We start from the raw sequence: 25300 nt of genomic DNA, 5'->3' as shown, positions 1-25300 counted from the left end.
AATAAAGATGAATATTCCCAGCAAAAGTGAATTAAAAGACAAAAAGCAAACCAATCTCCCTCTCTCTCTTTCCAAGTCAGAGCTTGTCTGTAGGTCATATATAATAAATCTCTCTCTCTCTCTCTTTACAAAGTCAGAGCTTGTCTGTAGGTCATATATAATAGTCTCACTCTCACCATGCAGCGTCATTATTGAGATGCCATCTTTGTTTAACTAAAGAGAAAATCGCTCTGACTTTTTGGAAAGAACTTGACTGACACCTAGTGGACAACATTAGTCATCGACTTTTCAAGGTGTCAATTGCAATACACTTTCAGCATTGTAAAAAAAAACAACAACAACTAGTTGACAGAATTAGGGCAAGTATGTCTTTGAATGTCACTATTTATAGTCTAGTATCGAGCATTATTTTATTATTTATTTTATTCTTGGAAGTTTTTTTTTTCTTCTGCTGCCACATATTCAAATGTAATAACCATTACATTGAACCTATTAACAAGACATCTGATTTAATTTCACATTTAAATTGAAAACTAGTTTTATAATAAGAATGACAGCAAGATGTCTATTTATAAAGTGACCCCCCCCACGCCCTCACCCTACATGATTACGTCATAGGACCGGTGCACTTGCACGTCGTAGTGAATCCTGGGGAAGCAGCTCTGCACGAAGCGAAGCATGCACTTGCCGGAAAGACCAAGCAGCCTTTTTGTGTTCAGATGGACTAGTTTGGTCTCTCGTCTGTCTGTAAACGCGACAGAAATAAAGTAAAAAACAAAAACAAAACATAGAGTAGGGGGGGGAAAAAAGGGCGGGACTTCCTCCAGACATAAACGCGTCAGGGCCTTTAATCTCTGCGTACAGCTTCGAGACGAGCCAGTGCAGGATCAGATAACGAGGTGAGCTTGTTGACAGCATGATTATTTGTACATTTTATTACAGTAATGCCAGTTTCTGCACTCACGCCGCTTTGTGCCTTTGTTGTATTGTTGCAGACAGAAGTGCGTGTTTGAGCTGTTAGCTCTGCAGCATTTGCTAATCCCTATATTTCCTTATTAATGTGGCAGACGGTCTGGTGGAGGGCTGTTATTAATTATTTTAAACTTCTGTCGCTCTTGCATTACAATCGGTTTATCCACACTCTGCTGAATTTCCAATGACATCATCGCTTTTCCTGATCTGTATTAAGAGCTAATGTGTTACAGAGAATAGACCTGGATATGTCATAATGATCTTCATCATTTCAGGGAACAAACCTTTCATTGCTCGGTATTGGGGATAGATCTTTTAAGGCTTTATTTAACTCAGGTGATCGTGAACTAATATTGACAGAAGAGCTCAAGTTAATTGTTTTCGTTATTATAAACTTTGTAATGTGGAAAACATGATTCATATTTTTTTTATTTTTTTTAATGTCTGGAAAAAAAAAAGCATGGCAGGGTGAAATCTTTAGTTTGGTAGTTGTGTCTGTCTGAAAGTGCATCACCCAAAGCTTTTGTATTGACATTGTAATTAAAGAGGTAAATCAGATCACTTTCAAATTGAGACATTTTCTCATTTAAAATAATCTGAAATGAGTTAATACTGCTCAAAATAAGATGTCATCTTTCTTCCTGCTCATTAATTATTCAAATATTTGTCTTGGCTCTGATCTTGATCAGTGTTCATTGCTCGACCATTTGTGCAAATATTAAAAAATTACGACTATCATCACATTTTTGATTCAGAGGCATTATTTGACTTTAAACAATGACAAACGAGTGTCAGGTTTCAACCGAGTTTGAATAAGCACTCATTTCATTGTTTGATGTCCATGTCAAAAGCTATTGTCGTGAATATGCAGCCGATCAGACTCTAATGTTATTAAGACCAAAACGGTGACCACCATAAAGGTTGACACACGGCTGAATGAGCTTTGAAACAATAAGCAAGTAGACAGGAAGTACACATTTCGATCTTGTAAAAATTGTATCGTTACATGTTTTTCCAACATAAAAGGCGTCTGCTCTCAATTGATGAAAATAACTTTGTATTAAAGCATTGTTTTACAGATCAAGCTTACTGATCTATCTTAACTGGAACAAGGCAGTGCAGGCTAAACTACCAAAACAGGCCTTAAACATATTTAGTCTGTTAATATACCTTTTTCTAGGTATACAGGGTTAAATGCTCCCTCTTACTGAGTTCTTCTGAAGCTGTTTCTGTGTAATTGCAGGCTGTCAAATCCCACAACGCGATGCTGCGCTGTTTGCTGCGAGGAGGCTGCGGTCCTCTCTTCTGGGTTTGGGTCCTGCTTCTTCCTCTGGCCTCCCTGCATCGCCTCAACCAACATGGCCGCAGGGAGCACAACGTGAAGGACCGGCCCAAACTGCTGCTCGTTTCCTTTGATGGATTTCGTTGGGATTACATCTACCGGGTCCCAGCACCTAACTTCCTCAAACTCATTGAAGAGGGGGTGAAGGTGGAGCATGTAGAGAACGCGTACATCACCAAGACCCTCCCCAACCACTACAGCTTGGTGACGGGGCTGTACGCCGAGTCGCATGGCATCGTGGCCAATGAGATGTACGACCCTGTTCTGAACCGCTCCTTCTCAATGGAGACGGACAGTATATATGATTCACGGTGGTGGGAGCAAGCAGTGCCTCTCTGGGTGACCATCCAGAAAGCTGGAGGGCGGAGCGGAGCAGCGATGTGGCCAGGGTCCGATGTGAGGATCCATGGCATGTACCCCAATAAGTACCTCCAGTACAATGCCTCAGTCTCCTTTGAATCCAGAGTGGAGCAGATTATCAAGTGGTTCTCTGCACCCGAAGAAGAAGCGGTGGATTTCGGGGTTCTGTACTGGGAGGAGCCAGATGAGAGCGGACATAAACTGGGACCTCAGAGTACCCAGATGGACAAAGTCATCTACGGGATCGACGAGAAGCTCGGATTCCTCATAAACGAGCTGAAGAAGGCACGGCTGTATGAGAAAGTGAACCTGATCGTGACCAGTGATCACGGGATGGCGCAGCTTTCCCCTGATAAAATCATAGAGCTGGATCAGTATGTGAGCAGAGACCTGTACACCTGGGTGGATAAGAGTCCGGTGGTGGGGATACTGCCTAAAGACGGTATGAATTTAAAACATCAGATCAGAGTGAGAGCACATTGTCGATGACCAAGATTAAAGTAGTACACTATTTGAGAAATTGTTTTCTGTCTGGATTGATACTACTCTCATGGCTGTTTGATAAATATATATATGTACAGATATATATATTTTACATTCCTATTTCCAGCCTTAATACTATGCAGAACTGTTCCTCACTGAAGTAGATCAAACCAGAGCTACATTCAGCCTGTACTCACCATTTGTGTTTGCTTCTTTTCATATTCTACAATTCACTTAGCAGACACTTTTATCCAAAGCGACGTACATCAGAGAGTAAGTACAACACAAGGATCTAGAAAATATGGCTTTGAATGTCTGCATTTCCACTGAAGGTGACTAAAAATGGATACTTGCTGTGTACAAAACGCAGCATATTCATTGCCTGGTCATCTTTGGAAGGAAGTTAGAACTCTCCTGGAGCTCTTTGGGAGACGCTGACTTCCTTTTCCAGCACGACAGCTCGCCTACCTGTTGTTATGCAGGTCAAAGGTTAATGTGACTAGCTGGGCTAGTTAAACATCAGTTGCAACTCCGAGATTTATTGACGCATGAACAGACGAATCAGTGTTGAACTTTGACTTGGGGTGCATTAGTGATGTTCTTATATTGGTTAAAACAACAACAGCCTTGGCAACAACATTGATTGACATATATACAAACAAATCAGTGTTGTTAGCATGGTGTATCGTTTGGTTGGTTAAAACCGGGAAAGGGACTGTTCAAGAGCGGGACATAATAGTGTTTTATAAATATTTGTGGGGACTGGGGAAACAGAGCTTGAAAACGTGATGGTCCCGGTCAAATCGAGACGTATGGTCACCCAAGGTCGGGTGCAGTGACTTCTTAGCCATGCTAAGCTAACCTGCTGCCGGATATAGCATCATATTAAAGAAATAAAAATGTCATGTTGGACTTAGCTAATCCGCTTAGACCAATTTACTTTTTGATTCATATTTCTTTAACTTGTTATTTAACATCGATAAGATCGTATTTGTAATTATCACTCTGACATTCTTTCATAATTTGGTCGTTTTCCTGAAATCCTCATTTTGCCTTTATCTGTGGTCCCTCTCTTAAATTGTTTGTCATTGTTTCTTGCAGCAAAGCTTGAAGAGGTGTACGATAAGCTTGTGGATGCGAACCAGAATATGCTGGTGTACAAGAAGGAAAACATTCCCCAGCACTTCCACTATCAACACAACATCCGGATCATGCCCATCATCATAGAGGCCAGAGAGGGTTGGACCATCGTGCAGAACAGGAGCAGTCCCTTCATGTGTGCGTATTCAAACCTCCTACAGCTGTGTTGAGAAATTATGCACACATTAAACAGGTTTTTTTCCCCCCCAGTTGTTTCAAACAGCTGCTGCTATGAATAGCTTCACAAGAGATTTTTTGAGTCATTGAACCAAAGCTAGCTCATACTCTTCCAGCGGTAATTAAAAAAGAAAGCCAGATTTGTTTTCCCTCAGAGACAGTAAGAGTGTGAGTGTGTGAGTGTGTGTGTGTGTGTGTGTGTGAGTGTGTGTGTGTGTGTTTTACTTTCACTGCCTACAATTGCTTTTATTTCTTCCTAATCTTACTCAAATCAAGAAGGTTGTTTTTTAAAGCACTACTCACCCACAGAAGAGATCTTTAACTATCTGTCAAGAAGAGAGACGTTTTCATTGAAGCTTGCTGCTTACTTTCTCCTCCGCTGTTAAAGTCCTGTTAATCAGTAAAACGGTCTGCAGGAGTGTGCAGCTGTAGGTAAAAAAAAAACCTGCTGACTGTCTGTCCTGAGAGACACGTGGCGTTAGACTGCTTGGATGGTAGATGCTATGCTGCACTTCAAAGGGCGTAGATGAGAAAACCAAAGCTTTGGCAGTGGCTCCTGACTTACAGGAAAAGCACTGAAGTATTACAGTTCAGTCCCAGTGTGCATAAATAATGTCAATGTTCACTTATTAATAATAATTATCCATTGATGAGGACCAGATCTGCACTTCATGGTGATTGATTATTAAAAGTCATTAAAAGTCACAGATTGAACAACGTTTTTCTCTTTCCCCACTGGTTATTTTTAATGAATGAAGAGTGATGGATTAATTTACAAAATCTCCCAATAGCTCTGACTGACTTTAAGCACAATCGACTCATTTAAACAGCGATGCACTTTGTTTAGAAATAAATGGTATTTGGACTTGTGAAGTGCTTTTTCTAGCCTACGTAAAGCCGCTTTTACACTACATGTCACATTCACACACTGATGATCCTGGAATTCAGGGGTCAGCGTCTTGCCAAAGGACACTGCGACCTGTGGCTTCAGGGTCTGGGGTTCGATCCCCAGCTCCCCATGGAGAGGTCATTATCAAAGGGTGTTTCTGATGCTACAAATTAGACTACCAAACTCCAAATGTTAGCAGCATCTTAACATCACCATTTGTGATCACCTTCAGAACAGTGATGTGCTGTCTGAGGTAGTTTTTGAGGCTCATGTGCAAGTGCTAGTACCACAATACCTTTGTTTGCAATGATTTAATGACGACTTTATTGCCAATGCTCATATTGCGATAACGTGGACATTGTGAGTTACTGTGCAGCCCTTACTTTAATGCAGTACAAGCTTGATCTACTGGACCTGATTGGATAGTATTTAAACTCACTCATGCTGCTTTCACAGCAACCTCTGATAAACTGTTCTGGTTTTACCTGCAGCACTCAAAGCATACTCTGTCATTTCTACAGGAGTGTGATAATACTGATACAGTTTAGGAGCAGTAGTTAGCCATTCTAAGCTTTCATCGACGGTTGTTACTTTTCAGATTTGCCTGAGCTTGGCTGTGGTTGATTTAGCAGTAAGCAGTCTGCTTGGATAAACAGTGCTGGTAGTATATCATCGTAGAGAGCAACAGAGCCAGATTCAATACGTCTCCAAACAATATGTGGGAAACACATACACAGGGAAAGTGAAAACTAGAGATTTGTAGTTTAACACATAAAATAACAATTATATTTGAAGTGTTTTGTGTCTTGTCTTTTCTCTGCAGTGGGAAACCACGGCTATAACAACACCTTACAAAGCATGCAGCCGGTGTTTGTCGCCCGAGGGCCAGCCTTCCGCCAGAAGTACGTCAAGACCTCCATGCGCTCTGTCGACCTTTACCCTCTCATGTGCCAGATCCTGTCCATCAAGCCTCTACCAAACAATGGCTCCCTCTTAAACGTTATAGACCTGCTGTCCCCGGACACGACTCCAACCAAGGTCCCCGAGTATTCCTATGCGCCCGTCGTGGGTTCTTTTCTCGGTGTGGTGATGGTGCTGGGCTTTCTGGTGGTCTACATCAGACAAGTGACACTCAAACAGCTGCCGTCACTCAAACACAGAAGCAGGGAGATGTCGCAGCCTTTACTGCAAGAGGACTTGCAACTGTAGCTGAAGAAACAGGAACGATGGCAGACATAAAAGAAGAGGAGGTATTGCTCCCCAAGGTAGTCTCTTCTGCCCAGAAGCATCCCCCAAACGCTTCCCTTATAACGACTAAATGCCAGTGTGATTCTCTTTTTATTAGATAGAGATCAAGGGAATCTAATCTAACCTCCTAACCATATAGAGGTAAACCTTGATTGCTTGTTTGTAAGGGAAATGTCAAGGGTTTGCTTCTGGTGCAGGCTTTATCAAGATAATAAACCTTTACATGGGCTTTATAGTGGCTTTGCTTTTATTGTGATTTTACCTTCTATCATTTTGTCATCTCATCATCATTTAAAAATTGAAAGTGGAAAATGAACCTGTGAATATGGCAGGTATGAAGAATTGTTAGCCAAAACCATGACTCTGATACCACGAAGGTGTCAGTATGCTCAAAATGAACTTGTTGGTCTGAGGTTTCCAGTGTTTAGAGAGGGCACATAAGCAATGAAAGTCTTGATGGCATTCATATTGTTGTATTAGTGCACATGAGAAAACAGAAGTATCTTGATTTTTTTCTGGAAAAGTTCTTCTTTGCTTACTTTCTCCCCTCCGCACCTCTGACCATGTCTCTGTGCTCAGTACACATGGTGTCACCTTTGGAAGCTTACAGACACCTCTGTATGGCTGGGTGATAAAACAACAACAACAACATGCCAATATTTTTGATGGGCTTTAAAAAAATTACTTCAACTGAAAGTATTGAACAGGCTGCTATACAGCAGGAAAATACACAACAGCCAGCTAGTCCATGATGTTGCTTGCATGGGAAGCTAATGCCTGCTTTACACTGCAAAGCATTATTCATTTGCTGATAAATTGGATGTCTTTAAAGGAAGAATGTGTGACTTTTTGATCCAGTAGATGTCGCTGTTGAGCACCAGCATTAAACCAAAAGAAGCTGTTGTTTGACGACACCTCCGCTATTCTGAAGGCGCCGCTCTCCTCCAGCGGCACACCTCCAACCCCCCTCTCCCCTCGCATTCGCATCACACAAAGTTGTCCTTTGCTCGAGCTGCAATTGACTGCGTCCTGCATTGTTGTGTTAGCAGGCTAATGTTAGCACACTTTGGTCAACACGTCATATTGCAGATAAATTAACAGAATGACAGAGATCGAAAAACGCCTACGTGACATCCAAATAAACAGTGAGTAGACTGTGTTATTCTTCTTTTCTCTAGTCCTTGACTAAAACAGGTTAATACGCAAGGCCGTCCCGTCCATGTAAACATGATGTAAACACAGCCCGGCAACCACACAGCTGGCGGAATTAACTTGATTTCTGCTGTATTTATGTGTAAAATGTCACACATTCTTCCTTTAATCAAAACTGAGTTTAACCAAATGCCACAAAAAACCAGTGTTTAAAGTGAGATCCAGGTGATCTTTCAAAGATACATTATACATTGCGTCAATTACACGATATAAATAGCAGTTTGGCTAGCAGCCCCCTCAGAGGACATGCTTTGAGAGACACATATTTTTCATTTCTAAGCCCTCCATTCTACTACTTTCTTTTTATCTGGTTTTTAATTGCCAGGTCTGTTTGTCTTGAAGAGGAAATTTAATTGACAATTTTTTTTGCTCCCCCTTAAAACTCTTGAACCGTAAAACTGAAGAATGACCACAGAAAGAATCCTTATGTAAAAACAAACCAAGATACTAGAGACAAGCTGCAGCTCTGAATAAATGATAGTCTCTACCTTACATAATGAAACTTTTGGTTTCTTTTTATTTATTTATTTTATTTATTTTTGGGCATTTTGTGCCTTTTTTTTATTAGAGAGATGGGACAGTGGATAGAGTCGAAAATCAGGGAGAGAGAGAGAGAGAGAGTAGGGAATGACATGTGGGAAAGGAACCACAGGTTGAATTTGAACCTGGGCCGCCCGCTTGAAGGACTACAGCCTCCATACATGAGGCACGCGCACTAACCACTGCGCCACCAGCGCCCCACCTTTTGGTTTCTTTAGGCGTCCTTCATTATCAATATACTTTATAACTGGAACGTTATCATGGAAAATATTGGTTGCTGATAAATATGCAAGAAAGTATCCTGATTATATTTTTGCCATATTGCCCAGCCTAATACCTCCTCCACTCTCAGGATGGAATAGTTCAGAGGGAGGGGGGGTTTGGAGATGTTAGTTAAAAATCTAAAAAAACAACAAGAGTTCCTTTGAAGCATACTGACACCTTTACTCCTTGACAGTATATCGGCATTTTCAAATCTATGCAAACAGGTTTGTATGTCATGAAGGAAGGACCGAAGTCGATCTTGTCTGGTTTGTGCCACAATTGTTGTACTTGTGGTCTGAGCACTGAATTAGCAGCTACTTTGAAATAAAAAGACTGTGACCAATGGGAAATATATTTATAACACTCAAACAGATTCAGGAGCTCAGCAGGGGGTCAGTGTTATATTTTGAATGTTATACTTGGAATCAAGTCTCACTCCATGTGCCAGACTACTGCTCATACATGTAGGTCATTGCTCTTTAGTAGTCAGTAACCATTTGCCTTTTAAATAACAGAGAACTTCTCTCTCTAATGTGTGCAATCGTTTGTGTGTCAGTCTGTTATTTTGTAGATTTGTGTTTGGAGAACATGTGTCTGTGTAGATGACTGTGTACTGTCCTCCTGTTCATACACTCACTGTCATTACCACGGCCATTTGTTGGTGAAATGTGAAGTGCAATTGCTATTGGTCAGTATTTTGTCTTAGGGATTTTCAAGGGTTTTGTTGTTGCTTGGTTGAGAAGACTATTTCGGCATGACTTGTGAGAACTGTTCCCCTGATTTGCACTATAGGATAGAAATGAAAGAGAACCAAGGGGCAGTGGCTGGATGCTTTTTAGGTCATGTTTAATTTGCACTCGTTGTTCGTAGTAGCTATTTGAAACGATACAAAAGTTAGGTGCCTCTTGCCAAAAAGCTTTTTAATGAGCGTAGTGATAGAAAAGTCAAGTAGAATCAAAATTGAAATAAATAATTCTAATATTTTTTCAGCATCTTTTAGGAAACAATTGATTAACTCTTCTTCTGTTTTTTGATGCACTGACTAATACCTGTTGCCCAAAAATGACAGACATCACTGTGATATATAGTTTTTACAAAATTTAAATTCATAAATTGAAAGAATTTATACGGAAAATGTTAATTTTCGGATAACTGTTGTTTTATGAAAGAGGTGTCGGATAATTTTGCCCTGAATTTTTGAAATGAAACATGTCAAGAATATATTTCAATAATTATTTGGACATAATTAGAAAGTAATTCATATTCGATCAGGTTTATCTCAGTGGATTATTAATTTGGATTTGAAGAATGGATGATTAAATATCTTTACCATGTTGGTGCAATTAAAGAGTCTTCTGAAATTAAAGGGACGTGTGTGAAATGGAGCCTTTTTTCTCCTCTCTTCTCTTTTTGTTTTGAGGCCTAGGCCTTTACACAGTTACTTAGTCTAGAACCCTGGATATTTACTGTTCGTCTTTACTTTCCTCAGCCAGGTTCTCAGAAGAAAGCAACTGAACAGCAAAATAAATTCTGAATGTTGACATAACACACTTGAAAACAGCCTAACTAGGTCACATTTTTAGTGTCAAGGCAGACAACCTGTTTTTCTTAAAGCAAGGCCAAGTTAAGTGTTCAAAATATAATCGTTTGACTCTTATGTTGACTTAGACACAATAGTGTGAGTGTGACACAACCTTCCCCAAATATTTCACAAAAATACAACTGAATTTGAACATTTGGGGTGGCTGTGATTCTGTGATAAAGCCGCTCGTCCTGCAGTCCACTTTCTAAAGTGCCTTGGAGACTGGACCCCAAACTGCTTTTTATAGTATTTGATCAGAACTGATGGACATCCTGGCCCCTATAGCATAGGAGCCTCTGCCATCAGTGTGTGAATATGTGTGTGTGAATGCATGACTCCGACTTAAAGTGTAAATGCACTTTGAGTTGTCCAAAGACTAGAAGTGGAGTATTCCAGTCCAGTTCGTCTTACCATGTCAAATAGATGTGTAGTGTATTTTTCTACAATTTTATACCAACAAAAAAACGTTGCTACGTGTAAATGCAAAGAAACGGTCTTCCGCCAGCCTGTTGCAACACAGCCCACATAGTTGATTTTAAGGCTAAAAGCCAGTCATATTTAAGGATTTTTGGGGTGGCACCTGGGGGCGGCGAAGTAGATTTCAAGTGGGGCCCATGCCACCCCTGGACAGTGTGGATACCCCTCTGGACACACCCCTGTTCCACGTATAGTTGAGTAAAATAATTGGATTTAAAGGCAACATTTTCTGAAAAACTTAGAAGTAGAATTGTAGAAAAAAAAAATCAAAGCATTTCTTTAACACAGTGTGGGAGTGGGACAAAATAAAATATGATATAAAAGAAAATACAACTCATTATACTTAATTTGTGTCCCTCACATGGTCAGCACTCCTTGAAGGCTCAGGTCTCACTTTTTGCATAAATTACTTGTTAACTTTTAGGATCAAAGGTCTTTCAATGAGTTATCGCTGGAATTTGCCCGGACGCTCAGTCAGTCAGAGGCAGGCGGACCGTGAGCCACCACTTTAGACCACTTCAGCACTCCTGCTTCACTTTTAACCCGGGTCTGCCTAAAAAAACATCAACACCAGCAAACATGGAAAATGTGTATGAGACGGTGGATGAAGCACGTAGTGATCGATCTGGCAGCCCGGTCAGTGAGTCCATATATGATAACTCAGTTGAGATCTCAGGTGAGGCCAAGGAGCAGCTGTACAGCGAGGTGCATGTGCCCGCCTGCGCAGAGGTAGAGCGCGGCTCGCCGGACTACATGGACACCAGGGACGAGGACAAACACAGCAGCTCGTCCTCTTCCTCCAGCGAGGACGAGGACGAGAAAGCAGAGGAGGTAGAAGAAGTTAAAGCAGAGGTGGTGGATGAGGTGAAAGCTGAGGTAGAGCCGGAGCCAGAACCTGAGCCAGTGGTGGAGGTGGAGGTGAACAGAGAGGTGCACGACGGATCCAGGCGCTCCTCTGCCTCATCATCATCCTCTTCCTCTGCCGGAGACCCATGTGACGACTCACCGATACAGACGGAGGATAAAGTGGAGGAAACTGTCGACTTCAGCCTGAAAACTCTGGAAAATGTGACTCTGGATGAGAGCAGCGCTGCTCCTGCTGACCCCAGCCAGCCTGACATCTCCCTGTTCGTCAAGGTAAGAGACCTGAAGGTTAAGGCTCTATTTCTTTGCAGGGTTGACCCCAAGACCCATGGCAAGCATCAGGTAAGTTCAGTCTCACTCCTCAGCACTAGGCTGAAGACAAAACAGCTGCATTTATGTTTCCTTCCCCTTTTAGTTGTGATAAACTCAGCGGCAAAATTTGCTAAAAAATCATTGAAGTATTTATCCTGTTTAGGCAGTCTTCAAACCCTACTGGTTGCTTGGCTTTGTTACAAATGATACCAACTTAATCAAATGCCACCTAATGATGTTTCAACCTACAAGAGTAGGCCTACACATTTTGGGTTTAAACTGTAAATATCTGTGAATATCTTACATAGTCCTATTTAATATCAAAGAGAAGGACACATATTGAGAACTACTCTTCAAATATGTATCATTATATAATTCTGTGTGGATGAAGGCCTATCTGAACCAAAACATTGGCTTAAAACTACATGGTGCTCTGAGGTTATGATGTTGATAACAAGCATTGCCAGCACTACTGATGATGACGTGCTCGAGGCACTTTACATTCAGGGCCCAGATCTGATTTAATTACATTTGCTGCATTCATTTATACAGTTAAGACACATAACTGTATGGCTTCCTTTTATGGGTAATATTACGCATAAGGAAACATACAATACAAATTAGATTTAGAAGATTTATAATTTAAAAAAATATGAAACACCTAGACACACAGTTCACTGTTGAAACCTAACAAAATGTAAAAATGAATCGGTGAATAGATGTAACATTCTGCAGTCGGAGATTAATAATAGGCGGAGCACTAAACATGGCAAAGCATTGATTCCAGTAGTAAATGGCATTGTAGCAGTGACTTTAAACTGGAGGTGATCTGATATAATCATTAACTTGTTTACAGTACAGCCATAGAAACCAGGGGTGAACTCCATGCCTGAACAAACCCGTCTGTGTGTTCTGCTGCTTGTCAGATAGAGCTGCTCTGTGAGACCTGCTATCATGAAGGCGTCACACTGCTGATTGGGAGACAGAGATTGAAAGGCCTTTTACTTTAAATGAGGAATGGCAGCAGGAGTTTTTAGCCTATGAATGTGAATTTGATTGTGTCTTTGTAATGTATCAGAAAATACAATTGTCAGGTATAAATTGGTGAAGTAAGTAAATAATACAATCTGACCGGAATGATGAGGACGACTGTGGCTCATTTCAAAGTAGCTTAAGCCTTTAGCTTTGCTAAATTCAACAATGGAGAATTGTGTCTTTAAACAGTTATTTATTTTATGAACACAGCATTAGCATAAGAATAACATGTTGAATATCAATTGGTAAGATTTTTCCCCCGGGATTCTTCCTATCAAAATAATAATGAATGATGTGAAATGTCTTCAAAGGAACCTCCTGGGTTTAGGACAATGTGGCCTTGCACTTTTGTTGTAATCATATTCTTGATGGCAGATAGAACAAATTCTATAGATATAGACTATCTTGTTGTTGTTATATCACAATTATGATTAACTTGGACTGAAGTCCACAATAGCCCACCATATTTAACACCTTTTCAGCATACCACCTCACCCTGGATCCTATCCAACCTTTGGATGGATTTCCCAACAGTTTAATCTTCAACAATCGCTATAACCATAAACTGAGCTGGGCAATAAAAGTAGGGAGGAGGGTTGGAGAAAATCCTACATAACCCCTCCCCTGTGATAAAGGACATTGGCTATTACTACTACCACTAAATGTATTTTCACAAGACAAGCTATTTTTAATCTAATACTGTTAGATATACTACCTTACGATAATGTTGAAGATAAAACTTAGGAGTTCCTTTCCTTATCATAATTTTCATGACTTATATTGAAAATCGACAGTCGAATTTGACAACTGTATGCTCCATCTGTAAAGAAAAAGATTTGTCGGTTACTGTTTGATGTTCAGGTGAATGATTAGCTTAACAAGTCAGCGATTTAAGCTTCCTCTGTCTCAAGAAGATACCAAGGCCATCTTCGTAACCCTCAGTGTTTTCATGATCAGGAAGGATTTCGAAATCCTCTGAAGAAAAGCTGTTTTGCAATCATTTGTCTACCAGATCGTTGTCCTTCACTGGTTAAATGTGTCCTCCTGAGCAGCCGATCTAAGTTGATTGTCACTGGCTCACTTCCAGCCTGTACCCATTTGTGTTTGCTCGTTTCAATACGACATGTCCTGTCGACTGAAAATAAACACTAGTGTGTGCAAAACGCAGCATATTCATCGCCTGGTACTTTTTGAAGGAAGCTGTAACTCTCCTGGAGCTCTTTGGGAGACGCTGACTTCCTTTTCCAGCATGACAGCTAGCTTACCTATCCTTAAGAAGCAGATTCTGTTGGTATGTTAAGGCTTAGTCAAGCTAAGCAACACTCCCAACCCCGAGTTTGATTAACACATGAACAGACAAATCAGTATTGAACTTTGACTCACTGTGCGTTAGTGATGTTTTCTTTCTTTTTAAACTTTTTTGACTTTTTGGCGTGACAGCGAAGCACAAAACACGACAGCAGTCGATTGTCATCACAGCTTGTTCTTTGCTGTCAGTTTGGTGTGTACCGGCCTTTCGAAATATGGAGCTAAAGAATATACTTTTACAGGACCGTACTTGTTCCTGGTTGAGAAAAAACAAGTTTTTGTGAACCCCTGTTTTGAGTCTTTCACTAAACTAATCTAACTGGCTGCTAGATGTGTCTTTGTATTCACATGTCAGATAAGAGAGTGCTTTTAATCTGGTTTTAAATCCACTCTCCTCTAAGGTCTTTTCCTGTTAAATATCTTATATATTATGAAGAAAGTTTTTTTTTAAATAAATTGTACAAAATTAGGTTGTCTATTTTTATTGATGACAAATTTTATAGCTAAATGGTTATTTAATAACATCTAAATCTGAAAAGACTTTAGGCTCTGACTATATTACTGTATGGTTTCCATAATGTACGACTGTGAAGCTTACTGAGGCTCTACAAAGATACTTACCAAAACCAAAGATTACATATTTAGGAACTGTACAACATTTCCGTGCCCTCATATAAAAGGGATAATGAACTCTTCTATAGTGGCCTGGTAATTGGTGTGTGCTGCATGTTGGTACATCATCCAGGAGAGGGAGCTGCTCTATTAATAGAAATGGATAAAAAAAACTAGCTCTGGCTGCCTAACCTCTACTCCTGTCTCTGTTTTCATCGGAGTTTTAAAACCACCGATGATGCTTTGCTCCCAGAATCTAAAAGTATATGTCTCTGAATTTCTTCATGTGAGCTGAATATTTTGCAGTCAGACTCAGACCTCTTTTCGTTGCCCTACATCGGCCCTTTTTATACAAGTGAACGCCAATTCCTGCCTAAAACCCAAAGCCAAGCATGAATAATTCACAGAGGAATCTTCTCTAGGTGCCCCATTGGTGATCAAATATAACCTGACTGAGTCAAACATGTGAACCAGGATTAAATATGAATGCTGCTGCTCAGGCACCCAAAAAGTGACAACTGACACAAAAATCCTCCCGTGTTTTTGGGTGTTATTTTAGTTTTGGAATATTTTAAAAGCAAATTTATTTTTGACAGTTTTTATGTGCCTTGAAAAGTCTCTGACCTTGTAAAGCAAACAGCAAAAGAAAAAAAGAAAAAGAAAGTCGGAGGGGAAGAGATATGAGGCCGATAAGAGAGGAGGTCGTGGTAGAGATGTGTGTCTGAGGGGAGAGAGAGTGATGCGGCTCCACCCCCTGCTATAGACTGACTGACACCTGTTTTCTACTTTGTGTCAGTGAGAGCTCACTCTGCTCTCCATCTGTGTCCAAATCAGAGCACAGGGCTGTCTACCTGCCACCTGGACTGACTTTCAACCTCACCTGCAGGACACAGATAAGGGAGAAGAAAACCTTCAAGACAGCTAAAAAGGTGGAATCAGGGACTAGACAGCGAAACAATTTCTTAAGGTGAACACTGTGAAGGGAGAGAGAGGAAACTCTCAAAGAAGATATTTCAGTTTTTACATCTTTTTTTGAAGGATGTAGGCCTGCAAGATAGAAAAAGGACTTTAGTTTCCAAAACAGGATCAGTTTGACAGCCAGACCAAGTCATCATGTCCACTAACGGTCAAGACAGAGACCCTGAAATTGAACTTTTTGTCAAGGTAAGACAGTTACAGAACTATGGTGGCAGTATTTTCTTAATAAATTGAAGTTGGAATGGAAAATAAATACAGTTTATCAGTGTATTTTAGTGTAGCTTCAGTGTGTTGTGGAAAGCTGATGTAACTCAATAGCAGAGGTAGAGTTACAGCAGCACTGGCATACTGTGCTCTATGTTGACCCGGGATTGTTGTGACAGTGATACTGAAGCTGCTTGTGGATGGTGGGAGGCTAACACAAGGGCAGCATTACCCATGCATTTTTTAAAAACCTGACTTTTAGATATAATTCAGCAGTGCATTATGGGATAACTCCTTTCTCTCACAATCCATTAAATCAGTCTTACAGCTGTTCTTTTGTGGCACTATTTTTTTGTCCCTGTATCAATAGATGCTCCAAATATAACCTTGAATAGTTAAAAAATGAAAAAGTGTCAGCCTCAGTGGATACAGCCGTGTTGTTTTGTTCACCTTGCACTGGAGGCCCTGTGGAATTGTTAGAGGCACGCTGTTATACCTGAGGCAGGTGAGGTGCAATCAGATGGAAGCGCTTATTGCTGATGTGCTGCCTACATGCAGTGACCAAATTAGCTGCTAGGAAACTTGCAGTAGGCCAGGTAACCCAAAGTTCACTGACATGTTCATACCCTCTTTTAAAGCTTTATTTACATCAGTATATGATGTAGTGGATCAAATTCTTATTAAAAGAAGCAAAAATCCTGGAGCTCTATCTTTTTGTTTGTGTTACATTTATTGAGTGATTCAATGCCGAATGCACATGTATGAGAACATGTAATGCACAAACATTCAATATGTTGAGCTGTTTTCCCACTTATGCTGTCATATTAGATGTGACCTAAATGGACAGAGAAGTATCCATCATGGCTGAGGATCTGTTTATACATTTTGCACGACACAACTTTTACTTTATCACTGTATGTGTAACATTGTCACACCAGCTATCTGGGACATTGTTGCATTTTGTTGAATGCAAAGTTGAATCTTACCTCTTTTTAATACATTGAGGGACAAATACAAAATTGATAATACACACATTCTTTTAAACACACTGTAACATATTTCTATATATACATATATATATACTAAAAATTCAGTTATATTTCAAACTATATTCTTTTGCAATATATTGTTTTTTAATTGTATTGTACATATAACTGACATCTGCATATTTCTCCCTCATGTCTTACAACTTAGCGCTTGGATTTGTATCTTTATGCTCATATTCTGTATAGAACCAATTGCAACGCCCAGACATTTCTGATTCTGATTCTGATTGATGATAACCAGTATCGAGCAAAGGTGGATGAAGTCCCTGAAAGCCACACTTGTGTTAAGGTACATACATCTTAACAGAAAATTACTTTGGTAGAAGTGAAAGTCAGATATGTTAAAGTTAAAGTCTCAAAGTATGTGATATTTACTACAGACTCAAGTAAAGTACAGATACTGAGAGAAAATACTCAAGTACTGGTTCTTCATTACATTTCACCACTATCAATCAATATTTTTTGAGACACTTTTTAGCAGGTAAAAAACCCTATATATATATGTATATATATATATATATATATATATACATATATATATATATACAAATGAACACAACACTTAGCAACATTACAGTGGCAAGAAAACACTTCCTTTTAAGAGGCAGAAATCATGTGCAGAACCAGACTCATGATGAACAGCCACTCACACTGAGACAGAATCCCTTCATCAGCTGCAAGAACTCTCTAAAGTATCGTCTTTGAAAACAAACAGTACATGTGTATGTGATGGATCATATGAGGTAACATTGCCTACATTGGACCCCTCTCGTCCTCAAATCACTCAGCAGCTCGCTCCTTGTGCCCACAGGCCCAGTTATGTGCGACAGCTTTTGTCCTCCATGTTCTAGATGTTGATTGGCTATTATTACCGGGCTCTGTTTGTATTGTGTTACCGCTGTGCTACAGAGCCCGGCCGTAACAATGCACAGACAGAAGCATCACATGCACCCAGGCAGCCTGACAGCACTGAGCATCAATGGCTGGAACTCATACAGTTGGCTCAGCTACTTTTAGACTGACAGCTCTGTTTTCTGGTCTTTGCTGGCAGCAGTGAACTGGGGGAGCTGGAACTTAATGCAAAATGTTTCCCACTTTTCTGTAATATCTTTTCTTGTGACTTTATCGCTGGTTCTGCATCCAAGTAAATCATTAAAGCTTATTCGCATTGGTGTGTGTACAGTAATATTGATGAAGTTGCACGTAGTGAACATCACCCACTGTTTGTTAGTTGAATCAAGCGTTTAATAAATCAAACCAAATCTCCACTGTCAAATCCAAACTGACCCAGAGGTCATTGCCCTTGTTTCAGTGTGTGTAGTGGACATCTGCAGGTCTGATCCTGCATAGTGCCCTGCTGGTCAGTGAACCAGCTGATGAAATCCCTATCTATAATTCAGCTGGACCAGAGGCTCAGGTGTCACAGCTGACTCTCTGCTGTGAGTCCATACATGCCGACACACGAGCTCAACAGAGAGTGAATTTATCAGGAGTGCTGCTGATTGTTAGTGTCAGTAGTGATCGACATCTAAACTACTACTTTGACTATATCTGGAGGAGCTCGCTGGTGGCTCAACTACAATCATATTGCAAAGTCATCTAAGTATTTGGTTAGAAAATGTAAATGAAATAGAACAACAAAAATACAAAATGAAGATTCATCATGAGAGATATGTTTCTCTGTTCAAAGACAACATGATAAGATTGTATTTTGTCAGGGAACAGTACTTGCACCAAAACGATAAGAGGTACTGCTTTGTCCACTTGAGGCGCCAAACTTGACGCTAACTGAAAGTTCCTCCCGGGTGCTTTGAAGTGGACTTATTTGTGAGTGTTTACATTTCTACAACCCGTGACACTTCTAGAAAAGACTCTCAGAGACACCACAGTGAGACCAAAGTTTTTTCCATCTGCAGAATTTATCTTTATTTTTATGGCTGCAGCATATGTGAAGAGCCCAAGACAAATGTCTCACTTTGTGACACAATAAAGTTCATCTTGAATCTTGAGAATGCTGGTCTCGTGTGTAGAGGGAATTTCCCTCTTTATGATGGTTGGCTTAAATTCAAGACATAGAGGGAGACATGAAACCTCTTCTGGTTTCTTTAGTGCAGATCTGGAGCGTGCAGAGCTCTGGCTTCTCTGCTGAGGACTGTGCTCCTTTCTACACTGTGCTTAAGGATCTGAACCCTATTAGCCATAGCTTGTTATATAGTAGCCATAGTATGACTTTAGAGTTAGCTTTACATCCCATGCTCTGCATCCCATGCTATTGTAGATTAGGGTGTAACAATCCTTGAAGTTTCTACAGTGGAATTTACCTGCTTGGAATGTTTCCAATATGTGACTTAAATAAACACTACCTGCTTAGGATTAAGAACATTTCCTGTATTTATCCATAAAAGATTTGTGGGGTCTAATTCTCAAATCTGGTTAAGATGATGTTTAGGGCTACAGCTATAGAAGTATTTTCATTATTATTTATTTGATGATGATTTTCTCAGTTAAGCGTTTGTTCTTTGATTCATAAGAAATGTGAAAAATGACCATCACCACAATTTCCATTAGCAAATAGTGATGTTATCTAATGTCTTTAATGTAAATTAAACAAAGCAGCAAACTCTGAGAGAGTCTGGAACTGTCAAACAATGTTTAATTTTTTGCAATGAGAAATAACTCGGAAGATAATAGTGATTATTGTTGGCTTTAGCTGATGCTGTTGTCCATCCGCTGAATGTGTGTGCTTGCCTGTGTACATTATATAACCAATATAAATCACTTTTTATTGCTCTGATTAATTCGTATCTCTCTGCTTATCGCTCTAAACTTTGTCGTCTTGTTTTGTCAGGCGGGTAACGATGGAGAGAGCATCGGTAACTGTCCTTTCTCTCAACGTCTCTTCATGATCCTCTGGCTTAAAGGAGTCGTGTTCAACGTCACCACCGTTGACCTCAAAAGGTAACACAAACACTCCTTTCATTCCTGATTTGGTTGAAACGTCACCAACTAGCTTCTCACTGACCTAATGCTTTCTCTGTGGCCTCTTTAGAAAGCCAGCAGATCTGCACAACCTGGCCCCGGGGACACACCCTCCTTTCCTGACCTTCAACGGAGAGGTCAAGACCGATATCAACAAGATCGAGGAGTTCCTGGAGGAAATGCTCTGTCCTCCAAAGTAAATCAATTGAACACTCTTCAACACATAGTTTACAGTAACAGTTGATATCACCGACTGCACACACTGCTTTTATCTCAGTTTATTTACCTTGTTGAAAGGAAAAATATCAGTCTAATAAAAGTGAATATGTACTGTTAGAGGAGACTGATGTCAACAGATTAAAAGCTCCTGTGAGGAACTTTCAGTTTATTACATTTTTTTTATTCACAAGCTGTATCTTATCTCTTCGTGTAATAAGTGTTTTTGTTTTTTTAAAAAGAATCTCCTCTGGCTTTCTTTAAAAAGTCAAATGTATGCTTCTAGCATGCTCTTAATTCCCTCCTCTGAAACATTATTTCAATCCTTTAAAATAACTTTTTAGAAATAGTCCATCTTTATGCTGAAGGTCTTGTTTACATTTGTAGGTCATAAAAGAGTATGAATCTTTAAGTCTGTTTCATAACCAGCTGAAAAACTCCTCACAATAGCTTTACTCTCAGGTGATAATGGCAGTTGTAAACTTAATGTATATGAATCTCGGCCTTTTTTCACAAATAATATATAAAAACAAAAGCCTTAGCTTATGTTCTTCACTGATCATAGCCATGTCTTTGTCTTTTTCAAAAATCAGGCTTGTTATTTTATTATATTTCTATTCTCCAAATGAAAAAAAAAAGCCCTGAGTTTGAGCGTTTGCAGAGAAAAATGTCAGATTAACTAAATCAGTCTTTTATTGCCTGCAAAGTTTTTTACATTCTAAATGGACCTTAGTGTGAGAGAGCTTAAAGGGGCGGGCAGCCAACTCAGTGTGAGCTTGTAACATGTTTTCAGTCTGAGCTGAGCTCCAGTCCAGGTGTTAATGCTATCCAGATGCTTTTTTTCTCTGACTGCGTCTCTGACTGTGTCTCCTGCCTCTACCCCCCTCCCCCTGTCTGCTCAGGTATCCCAAACTGGCCGCCAAGCAGAGAGAGTCAAACACAGCTGGAAACGACATCTTCGCCAAGTTCTCAGCCTACATCAAGAACACCAAACCAGAGGCCAACGCTGGTGGGCTGCTCGTTTTGTGCCATTTACACTCAGACACACACACACACACACTCACAGAACAAGATGAAAAAGCCATTATTCAATTCCTCCACTAGGTAGTAGCAGAGTCCAGTGTTTAAGGCTTTCTTTCACCCATGTATTTTGCTGTGCTGCCCCCTTGTGAGGTTATCAAGTAACAGGTCAGAAGTCACTTTTACTATGTAACAGTTATGTCTCCTTTTTTTGCTGTGTGCTTCTGTGTATTTAGTCCTGGAGAAAGGTTTGACCAAAGCTCTGAGCAAGCTGGACGACTACCTGAACAGTCCTCTGACTGATGAGATTGATGCAGACAGCATGGAGGAGGAAAAGGGGTCAAACCGGCGTTTCCTGGATGGAAACGAGCTGACTCTGGCCGACTGTAACTTGCTGCCGAAACTGCACATAGTCAAGGTAAAGTGGAAGGGTTGGTTACTTGAGGGACGAATGTGAATGTCAATTTGTTTAATTAAACCACTGAAAATAGATGAGAATGGGACTTTATTATTTTAGATGTCAAGTACGATTGTTGAGGCTTTTATTTTGAAATTTAAATCAAGATTTGTGGTGGGTCGTTTTGTTTCTGGTGCTTTTACAAAGACAGTAGAAGATAGAGGGGAACAGCAGGGTAGACCTTATTAATGCTATTTGAAAGTAAAATCCAAATTCATACATCACATTTCAGTATATATTTGTGACGGCAGTGGCTCAGTCTGTTAGGCCTTAGGTTAGAAAACAGAAGTGTCGCTGGTTCAAGTCCCAGTGCGGAGCAAAATATGGAAGTTGAACTGGTAGCTGGAGAGGTGCCAGGTCACATTCTGTGTACTGTCGAGGTGCTTGGCACGCTCCCTGCATAGCAGTGTGTAGCAGCCCCACTCTGACATCTCTCCACTAATGTCCACAGGTCCTGTTTGTACATGTGTGTGATTCAGGCCTATGTGTGTGAGAAGCATTTCTCTCAATAACAGAAGTAAAACCAGAATTTCCCTCAGGGATTAAATGTTATTAAATGTTGAATTACTGATATTTCTCCTGTTATCCCGCCCTCACTGATCTTTGACAAGTTTAGAAAACGTATGTCCGTCTCATCTTCTTCTGATTAGCCCTGACTTAACAAGCCTTAGCGATGCTTTAACTTCAAGACATGGAAATGAGCAATCTTATGTTAGCATTAGCAGCCTCAAAGAGCAGGTAATGGCTTTGAAATCTTGTTGTTTAGCTTTATTTGAGGGAGGAAAGATGTTTTTGGTAGACTATTGTCTGGAATTGTTGGCTATTCATTTGTTTTATTTGCCTTAAAATATGAGTCCCATAATGACAGAAAACTAATTCTAATTATTTTTGATAAATTTCTGTTACTGGAGATTTTTCCTTGCAAGTCAAACTTATGTCTTATACATTTGTTTGTTTTTAGTGTTTTGGGCATTTTTTTTATTTTAATTTTATTTACTTTTCATTTAGATTTGATTTTTGCACCAATTTTGTTTGATTATATATGAGCAGGTTTTGCACTTGGCAACAATTGTTTATAAATGGTTTCACATCCACATTTGTCTTGATAAAAGTCTATGGTTGAAACACATTAGTTTCCCTCAGCTGCTGTTTATCTTAATTATCAAAGTTATTTATATATAAAGTATTTAAAAGTTTCATACTTTATAGCGAGTGCCAAAGTTGTTTGCTAAAGGTTGATTTGAATCAGACTCACCAGCTCAGACTCATCATTTCAAATGATCTCAGGCTATAAATGTTGTAGTGTGTGGCATCGGTTTACTTGCTTCAAACTTGTCCCGATACAAATAAACATTCAATTACTTAATACATATTTTCATTTCTTGAAGTTCTTCAACTTTTTTCTGGAAATGGTCATCAAGCTAATATACTCACTTAAACATGAAGCAGAGAAAACTCCAAGCACGCCAGTAACATACATTCATTTGTTGTTCCAGTGTAAGCCTGATAAGAAGAATATCAGTGTGATATCTCATCTCTAGATTTTAAACTTCAGAGTTGTTGCAGTCCCACTGTTTTGTTTTCTCTTCTAGGTTGTTGCTAAGAAGTACCGCAACTTCGACATCCCGTCAAACATGACGGGCGTGTGGCGGTATCTCAAGAGCGCCTACACACATGATGAATTCAGCAACACCTGTGCTGCTGACGCCGAGATCGAGATGGCCTACAAAGATGTGGCAAGGAGACTGGCCAAGTAACTCGCCAATTTACCTGAGCTAAAAAAACAAAACAGGAACAACAACACAAAAAAAAAAAACATCACTTCAAAGAAAAACATGTAACTGTCCTTTTGAGTCTTCTTCGTCTTTAGGGGCATTTTCAGACACTTTCAAGAATGTGTTGTCTGTCATAGTCAGGTCAGATGTTTAATTCACAGCTTTAAAGCAGATTCAACTTATACTCACACACGATTGTGTCCGTCTATATTTATTCCTTCTTACACAAAGCTCTCTTTCATACACACACTGCTCCACACAGCCAAACATTTACTAGCTGCTGATGTCAGGGCGGTTCACTTTATTTATCCCTGAGCCCACAGAAGTCTAGTCTGCCGCTAAGCTTCGGCTCCGAGGAGACACCTCGCTTCATCTATGATTGATGATTTACAGTAATTGTTTGCTCTTTTTAGTACTGTTTAAATCTGCACATTCATTATGATTGTCATTCATTACCGTTGATGTTGCTGTAGTCATTTTGTTTCCTTGAGCCTCTACATTTCTTGGGTTTCACTCCTGCTTTTTAAAGATTGATTTGATGAACTATTGATTTTAAATGACTTTAGATTCTTGGTAATGTGAGTTTAAAAGAACAAAAATGACCCGGTGAAGGCATTAATAGTTTAGAAGAATGCTTGCATCTGAGTTGTTTGCATCCATAAATCTGTCTTAAATTGCAATATTTAAAGCTGATATTGGAGCCACTTTTTAAAATATGAGAAAAAGCCTCAACTATGTGCCTTTATTTAGAAGAGTCTTAAGTCCATGCCAATGCCACTGATGGATTCATTCTGAAAAATGTATTGCAGCCAGAGCCGAGCCATTTGTTCTGCCTCTAGCTATTAGTGTTCAGTCGAGGTATTGATTTTGTCTTGAGTTACACATGATATTATGAATGGAGAGAGTATTTATTTAGCAGCCCCAATCAGGCCTGATTAGGGAGATCCATTAGCGCTGCGATGAAAAGCGTCTTCCAGGCCAGGTCCACAATGGTCAGAAACCCTGCCCTCCAGCCCTTCATCATACAGACATTTCCTCCGCTCTGAGGAGTCCTAAACATTCACGGCCTAAAGTTCGAGTCCTAAAGTTTCATTGTCCGCGCGAGAGGAGGATGGAAATGAGTCTCGGGGCTTATCGTCTTTGGCGTGGTGTCAGGCTGCAACTTCAGCGAGACTTCCTTGCAGAACCATAAGGCTCTTGTGTGGTTTGGACAACATGTGATATGAAATTGGAGCATGATGACTGAGAGCTTTGCTCATTGCAAGGCTCTACAAATAAAATAATATTTTCACAGATCGGCTTCTGCCTTTTCTTTTCTTTTCTTGCTAGGTGATCAATCAACATTGATACTTTGGAGGTTGTCATGTAGAGGAGGCGGTATCAATGACAGGAAAGGTGCTGGTGGAAGCCGGATCCTGAAAAGGGTTAAGTGTGCCTGACTGAGTTGATCAAATCCAGTGGTGCAGGTCTGTTTCTCCATCCATAGCAGAGAGAGAGAAAGAAGGAGAGAGAGTGATGACCGTTGACAGGCTTAAATAGAGGCTTCCATGCCAGGGATCAAACGCCATCCCTCTTCTCCACTCTCTCATTAAGACGGAAAACCCGAGCGCCGCCATCCGATCTGTCTCCATTTTTCCTCAAAGGAGTCTAACTTGAAAGATCTGCGCCTGTCGGATTTACAATGGTGGGCGAGCGGTGTTTACTGAGACGCGTCCTTGCCAGAAACAACAGTCAAAGAAAATAAATGGAGCCTGCCGAGTGTTTCCACAGGAGTAAGGAAATATGGAGCGAGACTTGTGCCTTGCTGT

The 25300-nt window shown here is 40.1% G+C and overlaps 2 protein-coding genes across 3 annotated transcripts; both read left to right on the top strand.

Annotated features, from left to right (window-relative positions):
• The first annotated feature begins 647 nt into the window (after positions 1 to 647).
• Positions 648 to 10012, top strand: enpp5 (ectonucleotide pyrophosphatase/phosphodiesterase 5). The gene is made up of 4 exons (XM_065963992.1): positions 648 to 899; positions 2216 to 3116; positions 4259 to 4435; positions 6187 to 10012. Exons 2-4 carry the CDS (start codon positions 2237 to 2239, stop codon positions 6570 to 6572), a joined length of 1443 nt encoding a protein of 480 aa, XP_065820064.1. The 5' UTR covers positions 648 to 899; positions 2216 to 2236; the 3' UTR covers positions 6573 to 10012.
• Positions 10013 to 11149: 1137 nt separating this feature from the next.
• clic5b (chloride intracellular channel 5b) lies at positions 11150 to 24785 on the top strand. 2 transcript variants are annotated; one of them, XM_065963997.1, is made up of 6 exons: positions 11150 to 11823; positions 19894 to 20003; positions 20095 to 20220; positions 21143 to 21249; positions 21497 to 21678; positions 23310 to 24785. In XM_065963997.1, exons 1-6 carry the CDS (start codon positions 11266 to 11268, stop codon positions 23472 to 23474), a joined length of 1248 nt encoding a protein of 415 aa, XP_065820069.1. In that variant the 5' UTR covers positions 11150 to 11265; the 3' UTR covers positions 23475 to 24785. The 2 variants fall into 2 exon arrangements, with proteins under 2 accessions (XP_065820069.1, XP_065820070.1); XM_065963998.1 differs by lacking the exon at positions 11150 to 11823 and adding an exon at positions 15699 to 15981.
• The last annotated feature ends 515 nt before the right edge of the window (positions 24786 to 25300 follow it).

Source organism: Labrus bergylta, chromosome 15 (assembly GCF_963930695.1).
Source record: "Labrus bergylta chromosome 15, fLabBer1.1, whole genome shotgun sequence".
Classification (NCBI taxonomy): Eukaryota; Metazoa; Chordata; class Actinopteri; order Labriformes; family Labridae; genus Labrus; species Labrus bergylta.
The sequence above is the reverse complement of the archived record's forward strand: the minus strand, read 5'-3'. Positions and strand labels throughout refer to the sequence as shown.

What these genes read in the sequence shown, in the direction of transcription:
- enpp5 (XM_065963992.1), top strand. Translation starts at nt 2,237, where the DNA reads ATGCTGCGCTGTTTGCTGCGAGGAGGCTGCGGTCCTCTCTTCTGGGTT. An exon ending in GGGGATACTGCCTAAAGACG is followed by an intron (nt 3,117 to 4,258) that starts GTATGAATTTAA and finishes TGTTTCTTGCAG; the next exon opens with CAAAGCTTGAAGAGGTGTAC. An exon ending in CAGGAGCAGTCCCTTCATGT is followed by an intron (nt 4,436 to 6,186) that starts GTGCGTATTCAA and finishes TTTTCTCTGCAG; the next exon opens with TGGGAAACCACGGCTATAAC.
- clic5b (XM_065963997.1), top strand. Translation starts at nt 11,266, where the DNA reads ATGGAAAATGTGTATGAGACGGTGGATGAAGCACGTAGTGATCGATCT. An exon ending in GAAATGCTCTGTCCTCCAAA is followed by an intron (nt 20,221 to 21,142) that starts GTAAATCAATTG and finishes CTGTCTGCTCAG; the next exon opens with GTATCCCAAACTGGCCGCCA. An exon ending in CGAAACTGCACATAGTCAAG is followed by an intron (nt 21,679 to 23,309) that starts GTAAAGTGGAAG and finishes TTTCTCTTCTAG; the next exon opens with GTTGTTGCTAAGAAGTACCG.